Source organism: Kryptolebias marmoratus, linkage group LG17 (genome assembly GCF_001649575.2).
Source record: "Kryptolebias marmoratus isolate JLee-2015 linkage group LG17, ASM164957v2, whole genome shotgun sequence".
In the NCBI taxonomy this organism is placed as follows: Eukaryota; Metazoa; Chordata; class Actinopteri; order Cyprinodontiformes; family Rivulidae; genus Kryptolebias; species Kryptolebias marmoratus.
In genome coordinates this window covers 23,176,590-23,204,219 of record NC_051446.1, presented here as the reverse complement: position 1 = coordinate 23,204,219, position 27,630 = coordinate 23,176,590, and the positions used below count along the sequence as shown (strand labels likewise).

General features: G+C 41.9%; 1 protein-coding gene across 18 annotated transcripts in view; it reads left to right on the top strand.

Moving 5' to 3' along the window:
• Positions 1-27,630, top strand: part of tanc2b (tetratricopeptide repeat, ankyrin repeat and coiled-coil containing 2b) — a 156,876-nt gene that overhangs the window by 81,807 nt on the left and 47,439 nt on the right. For 9 of the 18 annotated variants that reach the window (XM_017436655.3, XM_037980642.1, XM_017436729.3 and 6 more), the window contains 3 exons: positions 17,629-17,745; positions 22,665-22,757; positions 23,630-23,778. In XM_017436655.3, coding sequence (XP_017292144.1) covers positions 17,629-17,745; positions 22,665-22,757; positions 23,630-23,778 — 359 coding nt within the window. Of the gene's footprint in view, positions 1-4,045; positions 4,540-17,628; positions 17,746-17,963; positions 18,367-22,394; positions 22,527-22,664; positions 22,758-23,217; positions 23,400-23,629; positions 23,779-27,630 lie in introns of those variants that run through there. The other 9 variants (XM_037980644.1, XM_037980640.1, XM_017436737.3 and 6 more) reach the window with 8 other exon arrangements.

The window sequence follows — 27,630 nt, the reverse complement described above, 5'->3', positions numbered from 1 at the left end:
TAGTCCGGTCCTTGTCTTTAAAGCCCAGGATGTATATTAGGGCAGTATTTCTGATTGGTAGAATAAGAATTGCTGTTGTTTTTATGCATAAAACTGGGGTTAGAACTCCATGTTCTCATCTTACTCTCTTAAATATCATTCTGTTCTGACTCATACCAGGAAAATAATTCAGCTTTTTAAAAACGAGCTGAAAAGCTGTCTGACTAGCAGCCTTTAGCTGAGGTGGACTGAACCAACTCAAAGCTGAGGGAGGGGGGTTGAGGAACATAGTGACTATTATTATTATTGTTTTAATTAGGAAAGTTAAATTAGAATCAATAAACACCACATGCTTTTGTCCTTTTTCTGGGAGTGATGACGTGTTTTTATTTCAAGAAAATGAGAAGAGAAAACATACGTTTAAAAAATGGAGGAGCAGCTTCTGGTTCTTGTACTGCCACAGCATATTTTGCAGCTTGGATTTAAAAAAAAAGGAATAAAGTGGACAAGTGGAGGACAAAAGGACAAAGAAGTGTCATATCTTCAGCAGATGAACAGAATCTGAAAATCGTGTCTTTATAAAAAAGGAATAATCAGTAAAGACCTGAAACAGGAAGTGCATCGTTCTTCAGCCTGTCGTCTAATTTACGAATCACCTTGTTGCTGCTAAAACACTATTTTATGTGTCAAACTGTGTTATTGTTGGTATTTTTTATAGATTTCATTGAAGAATACAGGAAAAACTATAAATAAAGTGAAATCAACAAACTGGTCGTCTGTTTGACTGAAAATGAGTAAAAAAGAACAGCAGAAGTCCTGATTCTGAAATAGGTTTTAAAACGTTTTGACTGCAAAACCCTTCAAATCCACCGTTTTTATGTTTTAGTAGAACTAAATATATTGATTTTCAGATGTCTGCAGACCTACGCCGTCCTTCCTGAAGATGTTTCCTCATTTAATGTTTTAATGATGGCGGTGGAAACGCGGCCTAACTCTCTAATCAAAAGTTTCTGATAGGCGTTCAGCTGTGGGCTGAAATCTGGTAACTTTGAAGAAGGCAGCATCAAGTCGAATCATTTTCATACTTATCAAACCATGACATGACCACTCTCATCAGCACAGAAACGTTTCCGCTCAGCATGAAGGTAATTACTCAGAATAACTCTGCTCCAATCGGACTGTCTAATTGGACTGACTGAATAATTACAGATGTCTTGATTATAAGAGTAAAGTTTTTCCTTAATTTGTCAGAGTTCGTAACTGTTAAAGACTTTATAATAATTCATCTGTTACTGCAATATTAAAAACGTACAATAATTGCTGCTGAAATGAGGACTGAAAGCCTCATTTTTAATTTTTAACAAAGTCACAGGAAATTAGAAGAAGTGTTGCTTTCTAACACCGATTGAAATTTTGCTCTTTTTCCAGTTTTTGTAAACCAAAAAATGAAGTTTACAAAGTCATCAATTTGGAGATAGATCATTAGGTTTGTTGATAATAAAACATTTTTTCGCTGCAGCCTTAGAAAAGTGAACTTTCTGGCAGGTGACGTTAAACAAAAACTGGGTTTTCAGTTTTACAAAGTCAACGATTCTTTTAACAATCTTATTATTTGTTTACTGACAGTTCCTCGTAAACATATGATCCGTTCCATGTTTTATCACGTTAACTCGAAGTAGTGGATCAAAGAAAATGACCCATGATTAGGCTTCGATCTGACCCGGTTCTTTGTTTCGCTCCAGTCTCAAGTCTTTTGCCGCCTCTAGGTTTTCTTCCAGCATTGCCCAGAATTTAGCTCCATCCATCTTCCTTTTAACTCTGACCGACTGAAGAACAGCATGGCCACAGCATGTTCAGTTCTGGTCTGATCCACATGTTTGCTGTTTCTACAAACTGTAAACAGGACCTTTTATGGATTTCCTTCAACATGGCTTCCTTCTTAACGCTCTTCCATATCGGCCATATTTGTGGCGTTCACGACTAGTAGTTGTCCTGTGGACAGAATCTCACCTGAGCTGTGGATCTCTGCAGCTCCTCCATAGTTCTCATTGAGCTGGTTCTGGGATTAATGTGCTAATTGCTCGTCCTGTCTGTTTAGGTGGGCGGCCATGTTTCTGTAGGTTTACAGTTGTTTTATGTGATGGACTGAACAGAGCTCCGTCAGATGTTCAAACCTTAGGATACAGTTTTAAAACCTAACCCTGTTTTAAACTTCCTAACAACTTCATTCCTGATCTGTCTGGTGTGTTTCTTGGTCTTCATGCCGCCGTTGGGTCACTAACAAACTTCTGAGGCCTTCACAGAACATCTGGATTTATGTTGAGGGTAAATGACACACAGGTGGACTAAAATTAGGTGTCTTCTCACGCCACACCTTTTAGATTTTTATTTAATTGAAAACCACGTTTCATTTTCCTTCCATTCACCATTTTGCTCTACTTTGTGTTGGTCTATTACATAAAATCCCAATAAAATACTTTGAAGTTTGCGGTCGACCACATATGAAGAACTTCAAGGGGTATAAATACTTTTTCAGGACACTGCACGTCTTGTTTTATTCCCTGCAATGACAATGCTTATCCTGCAGTCCACCATCTTTAAGTATTTTCTGATATCTCATCTTTCATAGTGTTTTTTTTTTTTTGCACAAACGGTGACATCTGGAACCTCTCAATCTCTCCATGCATCCCTGGCCAGCCTCATGCTTCACGAAGCATCCGGCCTATCCTCCGTGACTGTCTGGCGATGAACGCTGACATTTCTGACATCTCTATCTCCGCGCCTCCTTAGCCAGCTTCGCACCTTGAGAAAATCGTTCTTCAATTATTGACATTATTTCTCCCCTCAGCCGTTCCCGCCGCAGCAGAATCATTTGTTCCCCTGAAAGGAAATGTGACATTTTCAGCTCCGTTGTCGCAGGTGAAAAATAAGAAGTGAAGGTTAAGAGTAGAGAGGAGTAAATGAAATGTAAGTGCCGTGCCCCAAGGAGCAGCATCGAAGCAGCCGGGAAGAAGTGCAGGGACAAAAAATGCTTATATTATTATCGACACTACACAGTCTGAATGTTAGGGTGATAAAATATCCTCAAATGCAAACATCAGACTGAGAAACTATTTCTTTTTGTTGTGATTTTGAAGTTAAAGTCTTAACTTTTATAGGTCTAACTTATTGTATTAAACATTACGACTGAGACACAGTTTAGAGACGATCTAGATGTAGATAGTTCTACTTTAACTCTGGCATAAGATGGCATTAGTTTAAAACGCTGACACAAAAGATGGCAGGCAATATACATTGTATATGTCTTGTATGTCAGAGAAATATTTAGCGTGTTTTTGACCACCAGAGCAGTCACATTCAACAGATGTGTACCTTTTTGTTGTTGTTTATGTGACTGTTGGTGCGTTTTAAAAGCTTGACCTCTGACTGAAGCACGTCTTTACAGCTTGTTGGTAACATTTTCACCGAGCTGCAGATTTCACTTCGGGGAAATAAGTGTGACTGAAGAAAATTAATAATAAAATAAATTGGAAAAAAAAAACGGCATGACAACCCAAACGGCGGCGACTCCGTCAAAAGCGAGCACAATAAACTGCCCCCTCCGGTGGGTTTGAACCTCTAAGTAGCCATAAAACACGGCTGCAGATGTACAAATAGACTTTCAAGGGTAAAACAAGGACGGACCTGGCTGTCTGGGCCCAGGAGGACACAGGAGTGGGTTTTACTGAGACCCCTCGTTTCTGTCGAACAATAACTACTCCTCCCGTTCATCCACGAACAACAAAAACTGTGTCCCTTTAATATCGCCCTCCCTCCTTTTAAAACATTTTTTTTTAATGCCATTTTCTTTCCTGCCTCAATACCCACCCTTCTCCTCCCCCTCCTTTGGCTCTGCGGTTGCTATGACAACAGCAGCACTGCGCCATTCATCTGCTGGAGACCTGGGCTCCCGTTCCTGTAGAGGGAGAGAGAGCGCACCTCCATCGTCTGTGCATGACACGCCGAGCGCTAATGCAGTCACAGAGGCGAACCAGGAGCTCGCCTCTCTCGCCGTACGCACAGGAAGCTCCCCGTGTCGTTTGTTTTTAGGGTTTTTTGTCCGATTCGGTCCAAGCTCCCGTCACAGAGTTGTCACCTCTGTGCGTTCCTCTTTCCCCAGTGACACAGTGACTGCTGCGCTCTTCCTTTCTCCTCCTCCTCCTCCTCTCGCTCCGCCCGTCCCTGCCGTTTCTGCCCGGCTCTGTATCATTTACTGCGCCTGAAGCCTGAACTGAGCGGGCAGCTTCGCCACTGAAACCTGTGGAGATTTCTTCAGAAGCTAAGAAGGAGAGCCTCTGCGCCCCCCGTGCGTATCCTCCCTCCCCATCCCCTGCTTTGCAGCAGGTGTTTTTTTGTTTTTCCTCCTTTTCCCGACTTCTTTCATCATTTCTCGCCCCCCCTGTTTTTTGATGAACTGGTCATCGCTCAGGGGGGAAGGACTGCTCGTGCCGCTGGAAGGGGAAGGAGGGGAGCTGGTGCCGTACTCGAGCCTTCAGGAATGCGAGATCTGGTTTGAAAATGGTGAGCCCGGCCACACCCTCCTTCGCTCGTTTCATTCCTCCATATGTGCGCCCCCCACCCCCACCCCCCCACGCCACCCAACCCTCTTTCACCTGCTGCTCCACCTTTGCTCCGCCAGAGTCTGTCTGCGGTCGTACCTCGCAGCTGCAGCGTCTGTGTTGACCTCATGTTCGTTTGTGCAGACGTGGACGGGGGGGAGGGAGTAAGAAAAGTCGTTTCTCTCCATGAAATGATGCGTTTTTCGAAAGGGCTGAACTCTAATCATAGTGTGGGCTCGAGGGCCTGTGAATCAACCAGAGTGTGATAATGTAAGTGTTTTTTTTTGTGGCGAGCTGGTCTTTTTTGTGCATCAGCGTGGGTGAGCATCCAATTGTCTTTAACGTGTGTGTGTGTGTGTTGAAGTGTGTGTCTAAGCACAAGCTGTGGGCAGCTAATGGTGCTTGCTCTTGTTGATGTGCGTCTCACTTCTCCTTCCTGAGTTACAGCATCATGCTGGATGTAGCATATGGTTGCATAAATGGCTTGAAGAAGTTGGTGGGGAATAGCCCCACCCCCCCCACCCCCCTCCTCCATCAGTTTGCAGTTCGCAGCAGCTTGTTGTTGTTCAGCAGAATCACCTCGTCATATGCCGGGACATGGTTCCTCCTTCTAGTTTCAGTGCTGCGGGCTTCCTCGCCTCCTCGCTTTTTGTCCCAGGGGGCTGCTAGCTCATCTGTGAACAGAACAAAATGTCTCAATAACACTGTCTGCCAGCAAAACACCTCATCAGCAGCTGCTATCGACGGTCTCAGGTGAATGCTTTTTGATGAGGCGCCTTCAGCCGCTTTTCACACCACTTAGTATCACCACCTGGAGAGAGCTTTGATCAGCTTGCTTTGTCAGCTGTCACTCAAAATGCGTCGGGCAACGATGCTAAGAATGTCAATTCATGAGCTGATGAGCAGCCATGCTTGTTGTGTTCGTGGTGGGTGAATGATCCGTGGCCTTATTATTCCTCGTGGGTTTCTCTGTACCTGATGGAGCAGAAAACACCCCTCCTCCAGACGGGAAATGAAGACTTCTGTGTCTCGTCTCTCTTACTGAACGGCCTTGAAAGGTTTGGAAAAGTATGGATTTGGTTTTGAGATTGAGATTCCTGACTCTACTGCTTGTTCGTTTTTCTAAAAACAAACCAAAAATCTTATATAAGCAAAATGTTTTTCACATAGATGATAAATAAAAAAGGGCAGAGATGATAATTACGTCATCTTTCTGTTTATTTGCCACGTTAAGCTCTGAAAAAAATAGAGCTAAGGGACCTTAGAAAATACAAAAAATTGATCTAACCCGGCTTATTTTAGAAATATCGAGCTCAAATGTGGTGTGGTAGTAGCTGAGAATCATTCAGTTCAAAACTTTTGCATTAAAAGTGGCAAACAATATGCTTTCCTTCAATATAATATTATTCCCATCTGTGTGTTTCAAGTGTTTTGTAGAACATGTTGGAGCCGTGGGACTTATTTAAATGGGTGTAAAATGTTTCTTTCTCAGGGGTGAGGTGAATAGATTGAGTCAGTTAAAGACTTGTTCCCCCTTCTACAGCTGCTCAGGGTCATATTGATTTATATAATTGCTCAATTCTTTTCTACGGTCATCTTTTGAGCTTCTGTCAGACAAATACTTCGTAAGACTAAGATGATCTGTGACAGATCAATGACAGACCGGGAGTTAAGGCCCACTGCATATGAAATAAAATCTGTCTGGAATAATATTACGCTGTGCCTCTGAAATGTTGTTAAGATTCATCGTTTGGTTGAGAATTTGGTGACAATAAGGTAGAGTTTTAGAGCAAAAGCAGGCTGCTATGCTGTTTGCATGGCATCCCGGTCATAAATCAGGCGCTGACAGCCGTATTGGTCTTTAAAAATGGCTCATTTTGTTTCTCGCTGTAAACATTTGAAAGAGAAATTTAATTAAGACGTGTGCTGTTGCAGTCCTGCACTCACTCCTACCCTCAGATTATTAAAGCAGATGAAATCGTTAAAAATTTTGCACGCAAGCAGCAGCTCTTGTCTCCACCCTCTAATGCAGGGTCAAAATTAAAAACGTGGTCCTAGCCAAGGGTTAGCCAAGTTTTGATCAATATTTATGAAAAAAAAAAAACATAAATTAGCACTGGTTTTAAATGTAATATGTCAAATCATTCATATAGAAATATCAAATACAATTTCCCAGTTTGACATTATATAGAATTTAGAAGAACCATACTTGAACAAAGAAAAATAGATTGAACTTAAGAAGACGTCATTAGCATTCTCCATTAAACATCTAAAAAGCCATTAACAAAATTCAATCATACAGCTACTAAGATTGACACTGAAACAAGAAGAAAATACTAAAAATGACAATATTCACCAGTATTGTTATTGGCTGCAAATTCATCAACAAGAGTTTGGTCTGTCCCATCTGATGTGGCCTTTTCATGTCAAAATCAAAGATTACTGAAACTTATTTTTGTTGGCTTCAAATTAACCGTCACAGGAAGACTTCACTAAATACGTTCAGTTTTTTAAGCAAAATGAGAAGCGACAGAGATTTAATCAAATGTCAGGGGTCGGGGGCCAGATAAAATGTTACCAAGGGCTGGATCTGGCCCACGGGCCTTGAGTTTGACACGTGTGCTCTGATGTATTATTTTAGTTATAAGAAGAGATTCAGCTGTGGTTGGAGAGAATAATCTCAGAAAACAGAGACGTCAGCTTCGGGTCAGTTCATTGACGAGTGGCAGGCCGGCTGTGGAAAATGACTCGGCGTGTTTTTGGCAACACGTGTCCAACTCAGCGCCCCTCTGCTTCAGGTCTTCTTTGTTGCTTGTTTCGGAAAGGCCACTTCCATAACACTGAATCAAACTGAAACGTGTTCACAGCTCTGTGGTCAAACCAGCGGTTCTTAAATTCAGGGCGAGCACATTTTCCTAACTTTGTGGTAAATGTGATGAGATCATGAAAAGTTGGTGACTTCATTTCGTCGTTTCTGCCTCTTTAACGAGACAATTGTTTGAGTCTGAAAGCAGAAAAGTAGTCCATTACAAATACAGTTCATAGAAAAGTTAATAATGTGTTACTAATGAACAGAATAAAATCCCTCTTGGTTTCAGACTGAAAACAGGCAATAATTCCTGCTTGTTTTGAGCTTTACATGTATGAATCATTTTGGGTGTTCTTGAAGTTTAGGAGTGGCCTTAGGACTAAAGAAATACAAACATAAACAGATCCTGCAGTGCTGTACATCATGTTCCTGGATTTGGTGTGCTGGTGTCACTTTGAGCCTTGAGCTGAACCTTTGGGTTGCTCAATTAGACCCAAAAACTCTTAAATAAAAAATAAACAAGGGACTTTGTCATCCTGTGAGTGCAGTCGTTGCAGAAGAGCCTAAAGTGCAATACTTTAAAACATTTCTCTTTCAATACAAATCGATTAAGAAAAAAAATGTAATATAATACAACTACTGCTGCTAATAATAATAATAATAATTCCTCAAACCAGTCCTCGTCTCGTTTGTCTGATCTGTTAGAAAAATATGTGATGAACAGATTTAATGAAACTCATTCAATGAACTCCCTCAAAGATGGCCGACACAGCTAAGGGTCAGTTTTATCGATACTGATTGCTAACACATCTGGCGAGATCTTTAATGAGACAGGTTAGTGGCGTCGCTGCTTATCATTTATAGATTTTATGTTTAGCATATTTTTCACACAAAATTAAAAATTGCATATTAAATGAAGATCAAGGGTAAATTTTTGTTTGTCTCTTTAATTTACATTCAGCGTATTTTGCCTCATAATAAACATTAGTGTTTGTCCTTCCTCCTACCACAAACCAAAAGGCATCTTTTGAGGTAATGTTAAACTTATTACACCTTAGTTCTATCTGGATATTTAGCCGTACCTTCAGGGATTAAAAGAAAAAAGCTGTAAAGTGGAAAAGAGAAACCCGCAGTGTGCTATTATTAGCGATGATAAGGATTTGCTTACAAAACAGAGCAGTGGGTTACATCCACCACCTCACTGCTTCCTGTGAATCCTGCTGCGGGAGAGCTGAGCAAACATTTCTCTCTGACATCATTTAGGCCTAAAGACGAATGCTGCTGCCTAAGTATGTGCTTCCGTGCAAATCCAGTAAATTAGGAATTATTGCACGAAATGCACAATGAAGCAACTGGTGTTAAAGTCCGGTGCTTGTCTGTGAACTTATCCGCCCGCTCATTTCTGGGTGTTTCGTGTAACGGCAACAGCTGATTAGCTTTTAGCCGACAGGAAAGAATATTTCCCGGCTTTTGCTGTTCGTCTGTAGCGTTAGCAAAATATCTAACGAACCATTCAGCAGATTTTAATGGAATTCTCAGGAAGTAATGATTGAATCTACATCGAAAAACCATTACCTGTTGGAGTCAAAATGGCTGCCACAGCTAAGTGACCTTAGCACTTACCTCAGCCAACGTTACAGACACTGAGCTAAGATTTAGTGTGGTAGTAGCTGAGAGTCATTCCCAATATATGCTCCGAGCTCTAACTGATCGAGCAAGATCTGTTTTCAAAACTTTTACGATTGGAGTCAGCTCTTTTTGTCTGTTAGCAAAATATCCCATGAATGACTGGATGGATTATAAAAAGTAGCCCATGTGAGTTCATCTACAACTCGTCAGCCCCAAAATAAGATGGCCACCACAGCTAACTGACCTTAGAAAACACAAAAACAGCCCTAATTCAGCCAGTTTTACAGATATTGAGCTGTAATTTGGTGTGGAAGCAGCTAAGAATCATTAGTTTTAATCATGATTAAATCTTTGGCGTTAACCCTGCCTGTCTGTTAGCAAAATATCTCATGAACCACCGGACGAATTGTAATGAAACCTGCAGAAATTGATCATTGGCTGCAAATCTAAACTCAATAACGTTTGGTCAAGCCAGTTAAAGATGTCCACCCCAGCTAATCGACTTTAGTTAACACAAGAAAGGTGATAAAGTCAACTTTACAGAAATTGAGCTGATTTTGGTGTGGTAGTAGCTGGGAGTCATCCTCAACATGTACTCCATCTCACAATATAGCATGAGACAGTGTATAACATTGTTTGCAATCTTTGGCGTGAAAGGCGGCGAGCGATATGCATTCCTTCAAGGAAAGCTGCGCCTTTTATTTTATTCAGTGCTAAAGTTTATCAGGAGCATCTTAATCAGAACAGCTGGAGTTCAAAAGCTGTAATCATTAATCTAAAGCCTCTCTCCATCCATTGTCTTGTTGTCATTGTTTAACTCCTAATTAAATAACACCGGGCTTAATAAAGCATCCAGCTCATGCTGATTTTCTCAATGACGGTGGGGGGGGAGTTGAGTCGAGTGAGAGAGTCGCTGGGAGGTTTTAAATATCTCCTCGAGGGCTGAACTCCAGCTGGAATAAAGGTCAGCGTTGCTATTATTAGAGCACCTTATCAAGCGACGTCCTTGGCAGTTATGATACTCTCTCTGTCCTGAAGTGGTTTCATATTTAGGTTTAAAGCTCGCTGCCTTCCCCAGGAGTGCAGGCTTTCCTCGCTGAGGGAGGTTCACGCTCACGCCTGCGTGTCAACCCCACCTCTGATCGAGAGAAAACGTAACACAGCCGGCGTGAACAATGGCCGCTGCGCTTTTAACGCTGAGTCACGAGGCCAGACTCCATCAGCTGCCCAGAAGGACTCCAGTATGGGTTTTTAACCAAAAGCTGCTCAGTTCAAATAAATTATCCGATTTATTCAAACAGCAAAATAGATTTTTGTTGCTCAAATTATACCAATCTGCTGAAAAGCAAAGAGTGGAATATAGTTTGCTGTGTGCTTGTCTGTCTGTTAGCAAAATACCTGATGAAATACTGGATGGATTATAGTGAAACTCAGATAGTAGTTATTTGTTATACATCTAAAACTCATTAAATGTTGGAGTCAACCCAATTCAAGATGGCCATCACAGTTAACTGACATTAGCTAACACAAAATGGCCATAACTCAGTGGATTTTACAGATATTTAGCTAAGATTTATTGTAATAGCTGAGAGTTAATCCTTACACACACTCTGAGTATATTTTAAAAATTTAACCAAAACAGTTATTACTCCATTATTTCTTAACACCTTGGTTTAAAACTCCGGCATGAAAGGTAGCGGGCAATATGCATCCCTTTAAGGAATGTTTTTCCAATTTTTTCTTCTTATAAAGCTTTGTATAAAATCTGTATCAGCCTGATGGATAAACATCTTTATTATGTTTTTCCTCTTCCACTGTGGCTCTAATCCAAGCCCAAAAAGGCCATGTGAAATGGTAAATGAACAGCTTTTTGTGTTACGGAGAGCTCGGTTCTTAGACAATCAGCCCCTCCTTTAGGCCTCTTAAAATTCTGGCTGTGTGTCACCTTGCTCCGTTAATCCTCACCGAGGCTGTAATGATGGATCCGCACGTGTGCAGCCTCACACTCTGACACTCGCGCAAACATGAAAGGCCGTCCGTCTATCTAATGGATTTGCACTTGCTGCTTACCGTCAAGCGGTCTCTGCGTGTCACCGCAACATCTGCTCGGCATTGTTTTGTTTGACGAGTCAACGAGGGCTGCACGCGAATCATACGTGGCCTTGGAGCTGGATTACTAATGTGCACGCTGGGATTAACTCCCCACGGGTCAGATTTAAATACTGGGCAAATAAACAAGTCTCAGGCACTCAAATTTCAACCACATTTTGATTTTTAGGTGTTACATCTCAGTTTCATATACATGAGCATTGAATGATATGCAAAATCTAAGACCTTTAAGTGCATTTTTTTAAACATTTTTGCTTTTCTTGAAAGATTAAAATTAATATAATTATTTTAAAGCTTTTAACAGGTGCATAAATACAAAAACACTCCTGAAATTTTGTAAAACCATATACATTTTAGCAAGAAATGAGAAATGCATTCGAATTAGACCTAAAGCTTTACTGGGAACATTCATTGGCAGCATTAAAAACATGTCTTCTGTGTTCTAAAACTGAAACAATCGGAAATTTAAATTTTTAGAATCCAGCCATCCATCTTCTATCAGTTTTCCGTGGTTGGGTCATGGAGGCAGCAGGAGAAAAACCCAGTCCTCCCTCTCCCCAGCAGCACTTTCCAGCTCCTACTGGGGGATCCCAAAGCATTCCCAGACCAGAAATGATGTCTAATTCCTCTTGTGAGTTTTGGTTCTGGGACATGCCTGGAAAACCTCCTTTTGGAAGCACCCAGAAGCATCCTAAACATGTCTAAACCAACCTCATAGGACTCCTTTTGGTGTGGAGGAGCAGCGACTCTACTCTGAGCTGCTTCTGCCCCCAAAATTTTGGAGATCCTCACCTTATCTCCAATCAGAGCCTGCCCACCCAACGGAGGAAGACCATTTCAGGTGAGGGTTGAGGCGCAGGTAGACCAGCAAATCAGAAGCTTTACCTTTTTAGCTCAGCTCCTTTTCACAATGACAGCCTGGAGCAACGCCGTCATTACTGTGGATGAGGTCCTGATCTGTCAATCCATCTCCCACTCCAGACCATAAATTGACTGATGTAGATGGAAGTCTGAGTCTGGAAAAGTATAGACAATGTGTAGGAGTCCAAACATCAGTTTGACCTTTCCACGTGGATTTAAATGTGAAACTGTGTTGATCACGTTACCCATAGAAGCTCAGATGTTTGTTGAAGTAGTTTTAGCTGCAGAGAAACTTTATGAACGGCCCCCCTGGCTGGTTCTGGGCCACTGCAGGCTGTTTCGTGTGTCCCCAACACAATGTGACAATGCTTGCAGCTGCTTTTGTCTCTGAAAGCTGACTTCTTTGAATCGAGGTGAAAGGACGAAGACCTGCTCCTGTAAAGTGACTCAGATTTGTTGATACAAAGAGCTGCTTTGATTACATTTGAGCAGAAGCGTTGGAGGCTTTTAGCATTCGGCGAAGTCGGCCTCTCCCCGCGTTACCACCGCCGTCGAGAGGTGGACAACTCTTCCCCCTGTTTTCCTGTGCTCTGCTGTTGCCATAGTGACTGGAGCCGCGTGTTCGGCTCCTGCAAAGCTCTGCTTAGGTTTGCAGACAGCGAGGCAGCGCATGTCCTCACCCACGTTATCGCTGTGTGTATGTTAATGCATGCATGTGTGGGCACCCGCGTCTTTGTCTGAGTGGGTGCCTGAGGTCGTACGTAACGGAGATGGTGGCAGAAATGATACTTTATTGCTGCAGACTGTCTCCTGTTTGCTCATTTATTAGCCACTTATCTGAGGCAATGAGAAAATGTGCGTTGCATATTAAAGCTTTCATTCGTTTTCAGATCTTGTCGTTTATTAGCTGAAGTCCCAGGCTGCCTGAGTTGATGGTGTTGTTGGGGAAAAAATGATTTCCTCTTATTTGCACAACACCCTATCACAATATTGACATGCCTTCTTTTCTGTTGATAACTTCAACAAAGACTGAGCATCTGGATGACATTTTAAACAGAGATATTGCGTCATCTAGTGCCCAGAATATATGTTGGGAATGACTCTAAGCTACTACCACACCAATTTTTAGCTCAATATTTGTAAAATCGACTGAGTTATAGCCATTTTTGTGTTAGCAGTAGCAGCAGTCCTGAATTGGGTCACTCCAGAAGTTGATCAGTTGTACGTACATCCAGTGAATTAAAACCTGTTGAGTGTTTTGTGATATATTTTGCCAACAAACCCATGCACACACAGACAATTACGTGATCACACGATTTTCATGGCAGCAAACAATAAATATCAGCTTTGCAGTGGTGTCCAATCCTGGTCCTGGAGAGCCACCATCCTGCAGGTTTTAGATGTTTCCCAGTTCTTCAGCAGGTCTGTTAATCACTCAGTCACTCAAATCAGGTGTGTCAAATTAGAGAAACACCTAAACCCTGCAGGATGGTGGCCCTCCAGGACCAGGATTGGACACCCCTGCGAGTGGTGGGCAATCCTGATCCTGGAGGGCCACCATCCTGCATGTTTTACTTGTTCCTCTGCTCCAACACAGCTGATTTGAATCAATGGGTGATTAACAGGCTTCTGCAGAACATGAAGAGGTAATTTAACCGCTGAATCAGGTGTGTTGGAGCAGAGAAACAAGGAAAACATGCAGGATAGTGGCCCTCAAGGATCAGGATTGGACACCCCTGTCCTGCAGCTACTTTATTACTCCAGTTTCTCACTTCCCGCTCCTCGCCCTGATCTCACATGTACATTTGCATACATGTCTCATGAATATTCACTTTCACACCCGCACATGCAGAAGCTTGTAACAAATATCTATTTCACGGCCACGTGCGTCTACGCATGCAGACAAGATATATTTATTCATAAGCTCATTAGAGGAGTGGATTTGCCTGCTGCCATCCATCACGCTGTCAGCCATCCTCTGCCTGGCACACGCCGACAGCAGAACTGCAGTCCGTGGATTTACTCTCCTGGAGCCACTGACATACACCGGATTTACTCCGATACGCAGTGTTTCCCTCTGACATTTTGTCGAGGTGAGATCAGAGAGACCGCGAACAAAGGTAATCTCCTGCTCGCCAAAGTTTATCCAGGACTGGATATTCATTTGCGGGTTGGGAAAATGCCTCCTGTGGTTTTATTGCGACCGCGTGATGAGACATATTTGCGTCTGCAGGGATGTCACACGAAGCACTTCAAGATGTCAAAATGGTCTATAAATCTATTGAACTTTCTGCTAATGCTTTTGCTTCGGAGCTCAAAATAAGTCAGAACTGTAATGGCCTCATCGTTGCAATTTCATTTTTTTCCTGATATGATTACGGTAACTTCTTGAAATGTCTTTCTGTGTTTTAGGCCTTAAGTTTGGGGATGATTGGTTGGGGGGAAATATTTAGCCGCCTCATGATTCAGAAGGCTGCAGCGTGTTTATTGAAGGACTACGGCTGCATCTTGATGCTTTAATAATCAAACAAAATTGTAAAAATAAACCAAAGACTTTGCTCAACGCTGCAGAATAAAACAGTTTTCATTCAAACAAGATTTTAGGAACTTAATAAACAAGAAAAGGAGTCAAAATGCTGTAAAATTATGGCAATGGATGTCCATACGTGTAATGTTAGAGCTATTTTATTTGTTTTCTTTAGTGTTTTCATGTCTTTTTGGTCCAGTTGTGGAAGGACATCACTCGCTCGTTTTCAGCTCCTGTTTTTCCCAGCACTCGCTTTTGATGCAGAAAGTGCTGTTTGTTCGTCATAAACCGTCCTGATCCACACCTCAGAGTTCCTCAACATGACGTCATTAACAAGAAATAACAGTAAATATTAAATTAATTTATTATCATTCATGTCCACGTTGGGATGCATCAAAAAACAGATTATAACCCTGAACCTCTAAGGTAAGGCAGCACTCCACCAACGCTTCTGCTTTCTTTTCTTCTCGTCTTTGCATGAAGACAAATAGTTTTTAAACTAATAACAAATTTATCACCCTGGTTGTGACGGAGCCAGAGTTTTGTCCAAAAAAGATTTACTGTTTTAAAACTCAAGAATAGTGATTAAAGTCATCAAACTACTCAATGAAACAATGCTTTTTGTCAACAATGCTTCATCAAGATGTAATTTATGTTTAAACCGACACGTCTGCTTAACCTAAAACACAGAGTTAAAAAAACTCTGTAAACCTGTTGGTGAGACAGAAAAAACTCAGGAATATCTCAAGTGACAGTGGCTGTCATTGCAGTCGATCCAGCCTTCTTCTCCTGGCTGTCGGTCGCAGTTTCTCTGTGGCATCTGCGCTGGCTCGTTTCCTGGATTGAGTCAATTAACGGACTCCTCTCCGGTCCATACCAGCGCAGTATTAACACTTCCAGCGTGGCAGGAGACTCTTCTTCTGCTTCCTCTGCTTCCACACGTTAACGCAGATCTGAAGGAGTATTTATACTGCCAGGAAGACCTTAAGATTCAGAATAAGTTGTTGTTTTTTACTGTAATGTAGTCTTTATTCTAACAGTGGTTTAGGATTCTTGTTCTTGTTGTGTTTCCTAAGGAAATGTTCCACTTAGAAGAGAAGTATTTGCAGTTGTAGTCCATGAATTGTGAGCATATTTGCTGCTCCCTCTTTTAGCAGCGTTAAAATTGGAAACTTGATCTTTATTATAATACTATTAACCTCACAGATGTTGAAATTATTTCAGAATATTTCAGCCAACTGCAGGCTGAATTAAGCATTTTCCTTTGTGCAAATATTCACGTTATCTCTGTTTTCTGACAGTTTGTGACATATTTATAGAAATAACCTGTATAGTTTTTGCGTAGCTGGCCTGATTGTTTTGATTCACAGCTTACTGCTAAAAATAAAACCTTTTTTCTCTTTTATAAGTTTTTTTTTTCTCATCTTGCAAGATTACAACTCTAATTTCTCCACATGAGGTGATTTTATTCTTAAACTCTGGCATAAAAGGCTGCGGGTGATATGCAGCGATTCTCAACTGGTGGCTCTTGACCCAAACGTGGGTCATGGACCCATTTTCAGTGAGTCGTGGGGAAAAATATGTAAAAAAAAAAGTCAATGTTTTGATCATGTCGGCTTTATGGTTAATGCTTGAATAAGTTACTGAATAATTTTAATAAAACTTTGTTGTTAAAACTTTTCTAAGGTTGGGTACTTGGCTAAAGCTGCATGTTTTGAGTTTTTTTTTTTTTAAAACAACCTAGCAGTTGTACTTTTTTATTTTTTATTATTTGTTCATGCGTGAAAGAACTGTCGAGTCTGTTTTTTTAAAAGAGGCAGAAAAGTTTTTGTTCCTAATTAAAATGCAGCTAATTAAGCCTAAAAGGAAACATTTCTCCAGTGTCACCACTTGCTGGTTGTTTTGGTTTATTGTTGAACTTGTTTGTTTTGTTTTTGCCTTCTCTGATATTCTTATCAACCATCTCAGGTTCAAGCTTCTCCATCTTTTCATTCAGTAAATTAGAGAAGTATAAAAGTTTAGTCGATTTGGGATGCGTCCTGTCAGCCGAACCAGTTTATTTTCCCGTGATGCTGGGCGCAGAGCGTGCTTTCTTGGTTTTGTAATAACCAGAAGTCTGTGCTGATGCGGTACGAACTGTCATAATTACTCAGAGGAAACTCTGCCCACACACAGGCACATCATCCTGACATTAAATGCAACGAGAACCGCTAACAGCAGCGGCGAGGAGTTTCCTCGTGCCGTTCAGTCATTGTTGCTGAAACATATGTTGGAGCTGCTGCTTATGACTTCCCGCTCACTGCTCCCTGGTTCGGCCCGGCGTCGTTCGCCAGATTGCTTTGGACTTGTGCGCTCACCCATAATGGTTAACAGTTGCAGTGTACAGTGCAGAATCTATTTTAAACCCTTATTTAACTAGATTAGTCCATTAGGAGTAAATTATGCTTATCTGCTCCCGATCCCAAACGTCCACGAGCACAAAGAGAAAGAAGAAAAGATTGAGTTAGAAAATTTCTGAAGACATTCCAACATAACGTTAATAATCTTGGGAAAACATGTTGATGTATGAACTCTAATTGCGTGAAAAGAGAACAAAGATCAAAATAAGTGCTGGTACCAGTAGCTCATTATGGTCACCATGTTGACTACACACCTGTGTCTCTCACTCCCTGCTCTTGGTTCTGTAATTTTCCTGACTCATTAGATAACTCAGGTGTGTGCTGGTCACAGGCATTCTTACAATGAATCACAACGCTCACATATTTTCCTCTATTTATTTGAAAAGTGCATCTTTTGGGATTGTCTGAGTCAGACGTACCATACCTCCCGTCCCGGTGTTTTCAGATTCCATCAGTGGGCTTGCTGTCGCCCATTTCCTGATTGCCTGTGCTGCTTGTTTACTCACGCTCGAGGCAAAACAAAGCTGCAAAAGAAAGACCTCCAGGATGTTTTCATTTTTATCAGTGTGCTGCTTCAAGTTCATAAGCTCTTTGTCTTCCTCCTTTCCTGTCCTGTCCCTGTCGCTCCTCTCTTTCTCGTCTTCTTCCATCTCCCTGATGTGTGTTTGTGTTTGTGTTGTCTCCTTCTCTATGTGTGCGTACGCTTTCTGCTCCCAGCCCCACTGCGGAAAGCAAAGTTTGTGGAGAGCCCTCGCCTTCCACAATCAGAGCTTGGCTCCCCTACACACACCTCCACCCCTGCCAGGAATACAGACCTGGACACATACTGCCCCGGTAAGTTTTTGGCCAGCTCATCCCTCATTTCACGGTGTTTTTTTTGGGGTTTTTTGCATGTTGTTTTCTGTGTGTAAATGAAGAGCAGAGACAGAGACAGAGAGAGAGACGGGGACAACTTATCGGCTTGCTGCCGTAAGATGAAAACATCGCTAAGGTCATTAATCAAATCACTACAGCGCCCACCCTCGTCGCCTCCTCCCTCTCTGTCTCTTTAATCCTCCCTTGCTGCTTTCTCGGAGCTCGTTTAAGTGCCGCCGCTGTTTTCTGTTAACTTCACTGTCGGCTCTTTTTTTTTGGCTCTGTAATCCTGCGGACTGCCCGGATTCACCCGCCAAACCCCCGCGCACTCCTCCCTTCCTCAATCAGGGCGAACATTAGAGCAGTTCACTCGAGGATAGCGCTCTGATATATCCGCTGTCTGATCTTGCTGTGTCTTGTTGGCTCAACTTCTGGTGGGTATGTGGACCTCAGTATACCCCGAGGGTCTGGACTGAAGAGGGCAGGGGGGGTGCTTCAAGGCTTAACTTGTGTAATTTAAAAGAATGGTTGATAGAGTCTTACCAGCCTTCACCGTCTGTCAGCCTCTTCTGCTGAATTTCTGCCCAATGGGAATCCTAAGTAGGTGATTTATACAAGAATATATGTTGTATTGTATCTCTGCATAAGTGTGTAGATTAGTAGAATAGATGCTTTTGTTTTGTGACGCTCGACCCCGGCTCGGTTTTGCATCAGCCCTGTGAAGCAGGCTGTGATATATCTGCTACGAGGCGAGACATTTCAAGGATAAAATGGTGCAGCAATTGACAGAGGAAGCGGTTGATTACATACAGGAATTCTCAGCGTGCGCAGTAATAACTTGAGCTGAAAAGCAGCCGCGTGGGGCCGGGATGAGTTTTCCGGGGTGAGTACTCTCACCTCCCAGGTGGACAGATGGAGGTCTGAGCTCTTAACAAGGCCTCCGTGGCATGTGGAACAGCAGGGCAGTGACTTAAACACTTGATTGCCTGCCAGTCCACTCGTCTGCTGTTGCAGCCGACACCGGCTGTCGCCCGGAGGAGCGGAGGCATCATCTGTCTTTTTATGGGCCACACGAGGAATTTGTGGTCTCTTAAAATTTAGTGAATATTTTGCGAGATGGTTCGGGGAAATCATCACTGTCCTCTGTTTTTAATGGATCGAAAGTGCTCATGACGATGTTAAAATGAAGCCGTCTGAGCAGTAAATCAAACAGATACATGTTTTTATATCATATATCATTTAAAAACAAAGTTACATTTGGATTTTTTTGCTATTACTATTAAAGTTTGTTTTATCTTGTCAACATATTCTGAGTATTATGAGGAAAAAGTGACTTTTGCACAACCAATTTCATGTATTTGTTTATATGTCTCCAGAAAAACTTTATTGAGACTTTCAGGAAGTAAATACTGTGCATCTACAACTGATTAACTTTTAAAGTTAAAACAACTGAACATGGCCGCCACAGCTATTTAAAATTAGCAAAGGCAAAAATGGCTCTAACTCTGTCAGATCTAAAATGTGGTAGTAGCTGAGAGTCATCCTCAACACGTGCTTCAAGCTCTTCGAGATCCCAATATATCGCATGAAGTCGTTCGTAACGACCAAAAATGGTTACAACTCCATCATTTCTCATCATGAAATGATCCTAATCTGAAACTAGCATCAAGGATTTCTCTGATTTTAATTAAATTACAGCTAAAAGTGTGTTTAAAACACCAACTTACAGTGTGTGTGCATGTAGGGGTTTTATCGTATCACCGACACTTAAAGACCTGGGTTTTCGGATCCTCCTGAGCTTGTATTTATAAAACCTCTAAGTGTTATTCCACAGATAAGATCAGCGGTATGCACGCCCGGAATGTGAAATTCCCTCATCTGATCTTGTGATCTTCCTTCCATTCCTTGGCTGGGAGATATCTGATAGCTCTGAAACGCGTGCACACAAAACTCTGCTTCGTTTCGAACCTTGATCACCTGAAAAGCATCCACCGGTTGGTCATCAGAACCCATAAAATGGGTACCGTATGTTTGCTTGTGTTCCCAGGTGGTGTTTCGGACCCCACCTGCTACCTGGATCTATTAATACCGTCCCCATACCCCCCCCCCCTTTCCTGCACCACACATGCTTCTGCCCGGCTTTTCTTGCTCCGGGAGGGCAGATTCGTGGACGGCCAGACAGAAACAGATGCGCTCGCGCTGAAAACGCATTCCTAGCTGCGTGCAAAGATAGTTGCCGTGGCAACCATCTGTCTCCTTCGCAGCTCAGGAATCCAACGGAGAGAAGTGTGTGTGTGTGTTGGGTGGGCTGGTTATAGGGAAAATAGGATGTGTTTTTATGCCCGATGTATATATTTTGTCTTTAACGCCAGACGTGTCTTTGAGTCGCTCCGATGAATTTCCTCCAGGCGCGCTCCGTGCGGCGTTCCAACTGCTGTCGTCTGTCTGCGAAGTGATGTAGACGCTTGTTGTCACCGGCATCAGCAAGAGGCGGTCTGTACGATTGTCATAATCTGTATTTAAAGAACAAAAGGTAGGGCTGGAAATGGAAAGAAATCAGCACTACAGCCCCTACATTATGGTAATGAATCCCCTTCGATTGCAGCTCATTTGTATTAGCTGCAACTGGGGAGCGTTTAATAACAGTCTGTGGCATGTCCGTGACTTATTTTTGTTTGTTCAATCAGACGTTTTGATTTAGATTTTATGTGACAGCTCCATGTTTGTCGTTTCGCCTCAAAGCCGGTCCCTGACAGATGTTTGTTGCTGGTATTTTCAGGGAACAAGAGTCAAAATATCTTAGCCTAAAGGGAGCTACTGCGAGCTCCGGCATCCAGGTTAGAAATTCTGCTCTTAAAATGAAAGGTTTAGCATTCCCTGAAGGAATCCATATTGTTCAAGCCAGAGTTTTAAACTAAAATCATCTTATGATCATAGGGGACGAAGTTACAGCTGTTTTGGCCAATGGCTGATGGCTGAGGTCAGTTAACTGTGGTGGCCATCTTGAATTGGGTTGACTCCACAAGTTAATGAGCCGTAGATGTACACCCAGTTGTTGTAACTTCATGAGAGTTTCTTTAAAGTTTGAAAATGAACGCAGGAGGCCTATAAGAGCAGAGACGAGCTGCTCTTCCCTGCCGAAGGTCGACCGACAGCTGACTGAAACGAGAACCAGGAAACAGGAACTCATGCAGATACATTACAGATCGATTTTAGACAGGTAGAGAGTAAGCAATGCAGATAAAAACCACTGCTTGTGGCAGAACGAGACAGATCACGGTCAGAGTCGAACCCCCCCCAGGAGCAGTTTGACTAATCGCTGCTAATGTATTCACTGCTTGCTACTAGCAGTCTGTCAGCTGTGAAGCCTTCGCTGCCCCCATGTCCAGACTCACAGGAATACAGCGAGCTAGCAGCTAACACATACAGTACTGTGAATTCATCCGGACCCAGCTCTCGTTTCGTTATGTTTTACTTCTGAAGAGCCAGACTTCTTTTATCTTTTAAAGCGGTCTTGATCAGTCGCTCTTCAGGCTTTCTGAAGGCCTTTTTTTTTTTTTTCAAGCTGTCTTTGAACTTCGGCTGCTTTTTATTGGATTTTGAATCCAGTGCCCAACTATTTTCAGGGGATTTTTTTGGTTTGTGTGTTTCTTAAAGCCAGTACCTCATTGGGCTGCGACTGCTGGAGGCTGGTTGGTGACTCAAAATGGCGAGAAAACGGGCGACTTTTCCGCCGCAGTAGCACTGAATTCTAAGTTTTTGCGACCAGTGAGCCATAAGGCCATGTTTTGTGTGGCTAGTTTAGGGTTAGGGTTAAGGTTAGGACCACCTCAGCCTGCTTTGTACCCACAAGTTTATAATTTATTCTTCCGGAGTGAAGATGGGTAGATTTGGACTAGTTTTGTAATTACTGATCATCGGAGTGCCTGTTTGGCCTGGATTATCAAAGCTTTTCTGTCGTTAGAGAGCTCCCATGTAGGTGGCAAAATACAGCTTTTCATTACAATCTGCCCAGTGGTTCATGAGATATTTTGCTAACAGACTTTAATAGTTTTGATGACAGATTTCGAGCAAACCGTTGGTGCTCAGAGGGCGTGTTTGGCTACTACGGCTCCAAATTTTAACTCCATCTATCTATGCCAGCCATCTTGGATTGGCTTGACTGCAAAAACAAAAAAAATGAATTGTACATCCAACGATGAAGCCAGGCCATTCCGAGGTTTAAAAACAGAAAAAAAGAACTAATAACCTTTTTGTTTAAGCTGGAGTTTATGTATGATTGTTGGAGGGGCTCTGTAGCGTTAGGCATGCACTCCTCTGTTTTTGATAGCTGTGTCTCTGTACGGAGGCTGAACTTTACCTTTTTTCTCTTCCAGCTGCCTGAAGGGATTCGATGCCTTCGCACGCCCTCCCTAAATGTATTCGCCAGTGAAACTGAGCAGCCGTCTCATCAAAGCTCATGTGTGATTAGCTTGTTTTGGACCTAATGTGTGCTGTGATTACCTCATTATTAGCTGCTGCTGTGTGTTTTTATTGAAGCTCTGCAGCGAGTCGTCCCCACTGGATTCAAAGGTTTTCGCCTCCCTCAGAAGGTGCCTATCTTCCTTACTGACTGACTCGGAGTCCCTCGGAGTCAGACTAATGAGGTTCCTGTCCACCAGCGGACGGACAGGAGAGCCCGGGCTTTAGATCGGCTGTCTGTCTGCGTGTCTCTGAGCCGATGAGTGAGAGGCCACAGGCTTCAGGCTTCAGGCGCCGAGGTGTTGTGTTGGTTGGGACTAACGATTGAGCTCAGTGGAGCTAACCTGTCTGTCTCGTTCAACCTGTTTTCTGGTTTTTTTTGTTTTTTTTTAAAAAACTGGTCCTGCCAGTGACTGTTTTTGTCCTTATTTAAACAGCAGCCATCTTGAGCCCAAGTGTCATTAATGTCTGGATCAATTCAGAGGATTGTACGCCGAGTTGTCTGGGCGACGCTTTTAGCAACCAGCAAGGTGAGTAATTACCAAAAACCTTCCGCTCTGAAAGTGACACTCTGGTGAATAAGGTCAAATTGAATCGGAGTTGATCTGGCGGGCGCCTCTGGGGCATGATAGCCAGGTGTTATTGAAAAACATGACACCACCGGGGAGGGTTTGTTATGAGTGGAGAGTCACCGGGCAACCAGGTGAGGAAGATGAGGTCATGAAGGGATTTTTGTTTTGCTGCGGAGTTGGCAGCTGAAATCCCCCGGCTCGCCGAGTGTTTGATCATCATGTGGGCTGCTGTTTTCCTTTGCTCTCTTTACAATCTCTGTAAATAGACAGAGCTGTGAGCACACACCCATTTTGTCCTGAAAAGTCTCTCACACACGCCTCCCTCGCACACACACACACTCACAGGTGAAGGGCGGATCTCGTTACGTCACGCTGCAGTGGTGATGAGTGCTACAGGAAGGAGCTGTCGCCAGTTCGGACGCCCTTTTTTTTTTTGCCATTCAGCGTGAAGAGAGGGGGTTTTTTTGTGAATGGTCGGGAACAATTCTTGTCGCGGCTAAAAGGATTTTGGAGTTTATGTGAGAGGCTGCCCCGAAGGAGCCGTCCAGCTGTTGAGGAATGTGTTTGTAATGCACAGTGCGGCGCTGCTGGGGAACTCAGGTGCTCTGTCGTTTGTTTGCCTGAGCGCAGGTGTTGTGTGTCTAATGCTCCAGGTCTCTCGTTCCTGCTGGGTTTCATGTGGAACGAGTGGAACAGAAACAGGACTGAAAGTTTTTTGCTGCTCTTCTGTAAATTCTACACGCCACTGAAACGTTTTTACCTTTCTTTCCCTTCTGTTTGCCCCCCCATGTCTTCCTCCTCCTCCTCCTCCTGTCTCTGTGGCTCTGCAGGGGAGTCAAGCCAGGAGCTGGGCCCCCCTCCGTCGGTGGATGAGGCAGCCAACACATTGATGACGCGGCTGGGTTTCCTTCTGGGAGACAAAGTGAGCGAGGGGCCGGCCGGGACTCCATACAGCATGGAGGAACCCGAGGCGAGACAGGTAAGGGTCTCACTAATCTAAGTGACTAATTTTCCTTTTGAAAAGCACTTTTCTCACCAAGGATGTGGTCTTGAGTCAGACTTGGTGAATATTTTTAGCTGGAATGACTCTGAATCGTGGTGTAAAAATAAAGCCAACGTTGCGACGTGACTCGGGCATCTGTTGGATGTTCCTCATGCATTTTTAATTTCTTCTCAGCTATTCTACCGACCCACTGTGCGATCTGACATTTAACGGTCCTGAGGATAAAATGCAGCTCAGTTTGCTGACATAACTTCAATCTAATATGTATGACTATTATTTTAGAATAACATGACTAAAGAGTCATTCTGTTGTAACGTAGAACATGTTGCCTTAGAGTAAACACTTTCTGTGTGTTTTAAAGCAGAAATATACAGTCGTGGGAAATAAGAAAAGCCCAGTCTCTTTCAATTCTAACGTTTTATGTATGATCTGGTTCTAAAATTGTTCAAATCTAACCTCAAATGTGCATAAAGACACAGCGGATTCCACCGTGTTATTAATTATTAAACAAAAACAAACCATAAAAGTTTGAAATAGGAAAATAGGGAAATAGAAGTTAGGTTCAGTATCAGCCAGCAGCTGCTGATTAAATGTGTTAATTTATCATCACCTCTATAAAAACTGGACTTTTTGCTGCTGTTTTGACAAAATGCCAGGATGGAAAGACATCAGCAATGAGCCTAAAGTAGCAACCGTTGCTGCCCATCAATCTGGGAGGGGTCAAAGGTCATTTCCGAACTATTTGGAGTCCATCGTTCTACGGAGAGAAAGATTATTTACACCTGCCAACCTTCTCAGGAGCGAGTGTTCCGGCAGAATCACCCCAAGGTCAGACCATGCACTGCTCAGGAAAATTACAAAACGTCCAAGAGCTCCGTCTCAGTCTCTACAGGCCTCAGCTAGCAGGTTAAAGGTCAAAGGTCATGACGGGACTATTAGAAAAAGACTAAACAAGTGTGGCTTGTTTGGAAAAGGCCTTTTCTCGCAGCAGGTTTGTAAAGTTAGGATGTTTACCCATAATGCACAGCGCCGTGTGTGACATGTTTAGTTATTTATTTTCATTTTATTATAACCGTATGTGTAAAGAACACAGAATAAAAAGAGGGTGGACCTTCTTTTTCCCATGACTGTAACACCGTGTTGCATTTAAGTGCAAAAAAATGTCAGAAAAGGGCCTTGGATTCTCATATTCACAGCTTGGCTTGTTCTTGTTATTCCCTTTTTGTATACATAATACATATTCCAAAAGTTGAATATGTATTCCTTTAAAGACTGGCAGGTGTTCCCAGTTCATGCTAATCACTCTCATCTGCAATAAGCTGAAGTCTAGCTGGCAAGTTGCTTTCGATAAATTACTTTCTTTTAATATAATACACCCCAGCCTTGTTGTGCGTTTGATTGATTTGATTCCTGCTATGAGAGATTGTGCTCAGGCTCTTGAACAAGCATCCAGTTGTCTGATTCAATCTGTTTTGACATTTATACTCCTGCTATCCTCGTTTGCATTTGTTTTTTGTTTTTTTTAATCCTTGGCTGTCAGGATTTCCAGATCAAAAAGCTTGTCAGTAAATGCCCTCCAACGCATCACTTCAGATTCAACATTTATCAGTGGCTCTGCATGAAGCAGATATCATCTAATTAAATTTCTGTATATTTTTCCCCACTTGTATTTAAAGTGTTTCGTGTTGCAGCATGTAAAGCCACTCTTTGTTACTTTCCTCCACCGTAACCTTTCTATTTATGAATTTGACAGTTGTGCAACAAACAGCTCCTGGCTCAGCAGGCCGGCTGCAGATGCCCCGCTTTTTTCTATTTAAACCTGATTTGACAGGAATTACTTCTTCTTTTTTTTTTCCCAGACTGTGGGAGGAAAGCAGTTGCAGCTGAGAGAGACTGAGAAATAGGGATGTGGGGAAAAGGAAGGGGATCAACCTGTTGCTGAAGCAGGCGAAGCTTCGGGTTTGTTAGTCTGACGGACCGCAGAGCCGGAGCAGTGGGGGCGTAGAAGCTGAGAGAGGTTCTTTTTAGAGACGTGACTCATATCAGCACCACGCTGCATCATGCACACAATACAAACTTATTGTGCACGTCTGCCCCAAATACTGTTTTCTGGATTACAATCGAGTTTGATTCATGAACCATCAAAAGTGACAAAGATTGACGTGACGCATGCTGCTGCTAAAAGAGGACACTGGCTTCAGGAAACACAAAATATAGTATACTGGCTGGTAAAAGTGGCTGTTCCTGTTCTGTAATATTACAGCTCGGTAGCATATTAATTATAAAATAATATTAAAAGGATCTGGTGGGAGGGAAAGATTTGGAGAAAATGTCCTACATTTACATAAAAACTTGGATGTTTCTCTTTAAATTTACAAGAAAAAAGTTACATTTTACATGATTAAATACATAAATATACAAGATTAAAACTCTGATATTCTCTATTGTAAAATTACACATTTATATTAAAGAAAAGACAATACTTTCATAAGGTTTGTGAATTTTTCTGTGTAATTTTGCTCCTGGAGAATATCCAGATGTCCCTTTTATAAATTTACTGCTTTTGTCTCAGAAAACTTTTATATTTTATTTTGAAAATTTCTAATTTACCCATTTTATTAAATCAGAGTTGTTGTTTTTTTTCTTGTAGTCATGATTTTACAATTTCAGAGAGTTTTCGTCTTGCAGATTTATGTATTTAATCGCGGAAAATTTGCATTTATTCTTGTTAATTGAAGTCTTTCTGAAATAAGAGAACAACCAGGTTTCCTCTCGTAAAATATGACATAAATGTTGTCAGATTTTCAGGTTTGCTTTTTTTTCCCACCATCTCTTTTTTTTTATTTTTGGTTTTTGATGGCCCTTATATGTCGTCGTAGTTTTATGTTAATGCTTAAAATTAAAACAAAATTAGTGTTTCAAAGTAACACATTTAATATTTTATAATTATTTAGAGGAAGCTTAAACTCTTTGCATGAATCTTGAGCTTTTATTTGTTTCTTTAAACGTTCAGGAAGTCAAATTTTTAATCAATCCTGAGTAACAACCTTTGTTGTTTTTTTCCATTTTAGCTCAGTTCTTAAACTTGAAACCAGCCAAACACAAAGACTGATCATTTTGTTTTTTGCAGCTCTAACCTCTATTAATCATTTGGACGTAAAAAGGCACCTTTACTGAAGGAACGAGCCAGAGTCTATTTATCACAGCCAACTTATCAAAGAAGATATTTAAAATGCATCTTTAGACATTTTGCTTTTAGTATCCTGTCACAAATGCAAAATTTCTTGAAAAAATGCAGTTTAACTGGGCAAAGTTATTTAATTAATTAACCAACAACTCTTCTTGCACAATGTGTCTTTAAAAAGAAAAACTACAGACAGTAATGTTCTTAAAAATACTAAAAATATACAACAACGACCTGACAGGACCTGTGAGATAATTAAAGATTTAAAAAAATGTTTCTCAAGTTATTTACAGAAATGAAAGGAAACTGTGTTTCAAAGAAAAAGGTTCGACTTGTCTGTTAAGTTGTCTGTTGTGTAGACACGACACAGGTTGGTTTCCTGAGCCTTTTCTGTCCGCGTTAAATGGTTTAATAAACAATCAAACAAGCATACTTTCTTGGAAAATGGAAAAGGTACTCAAAATAACCTGAAAATGAGTCAAAAACATTAGCAGCTTATGTTTAAAGGAAAACTTTTTTGACCAGTTGCTAAAAAAAACACTTTAAAAGAATAAAGTCTGACTTCTTTGAAGCAAAATATAAAGAAATGAGGGATAACTTAAGACTTTGGCACAAAACTGTACGATAGGAGTAAATAAAAAGTG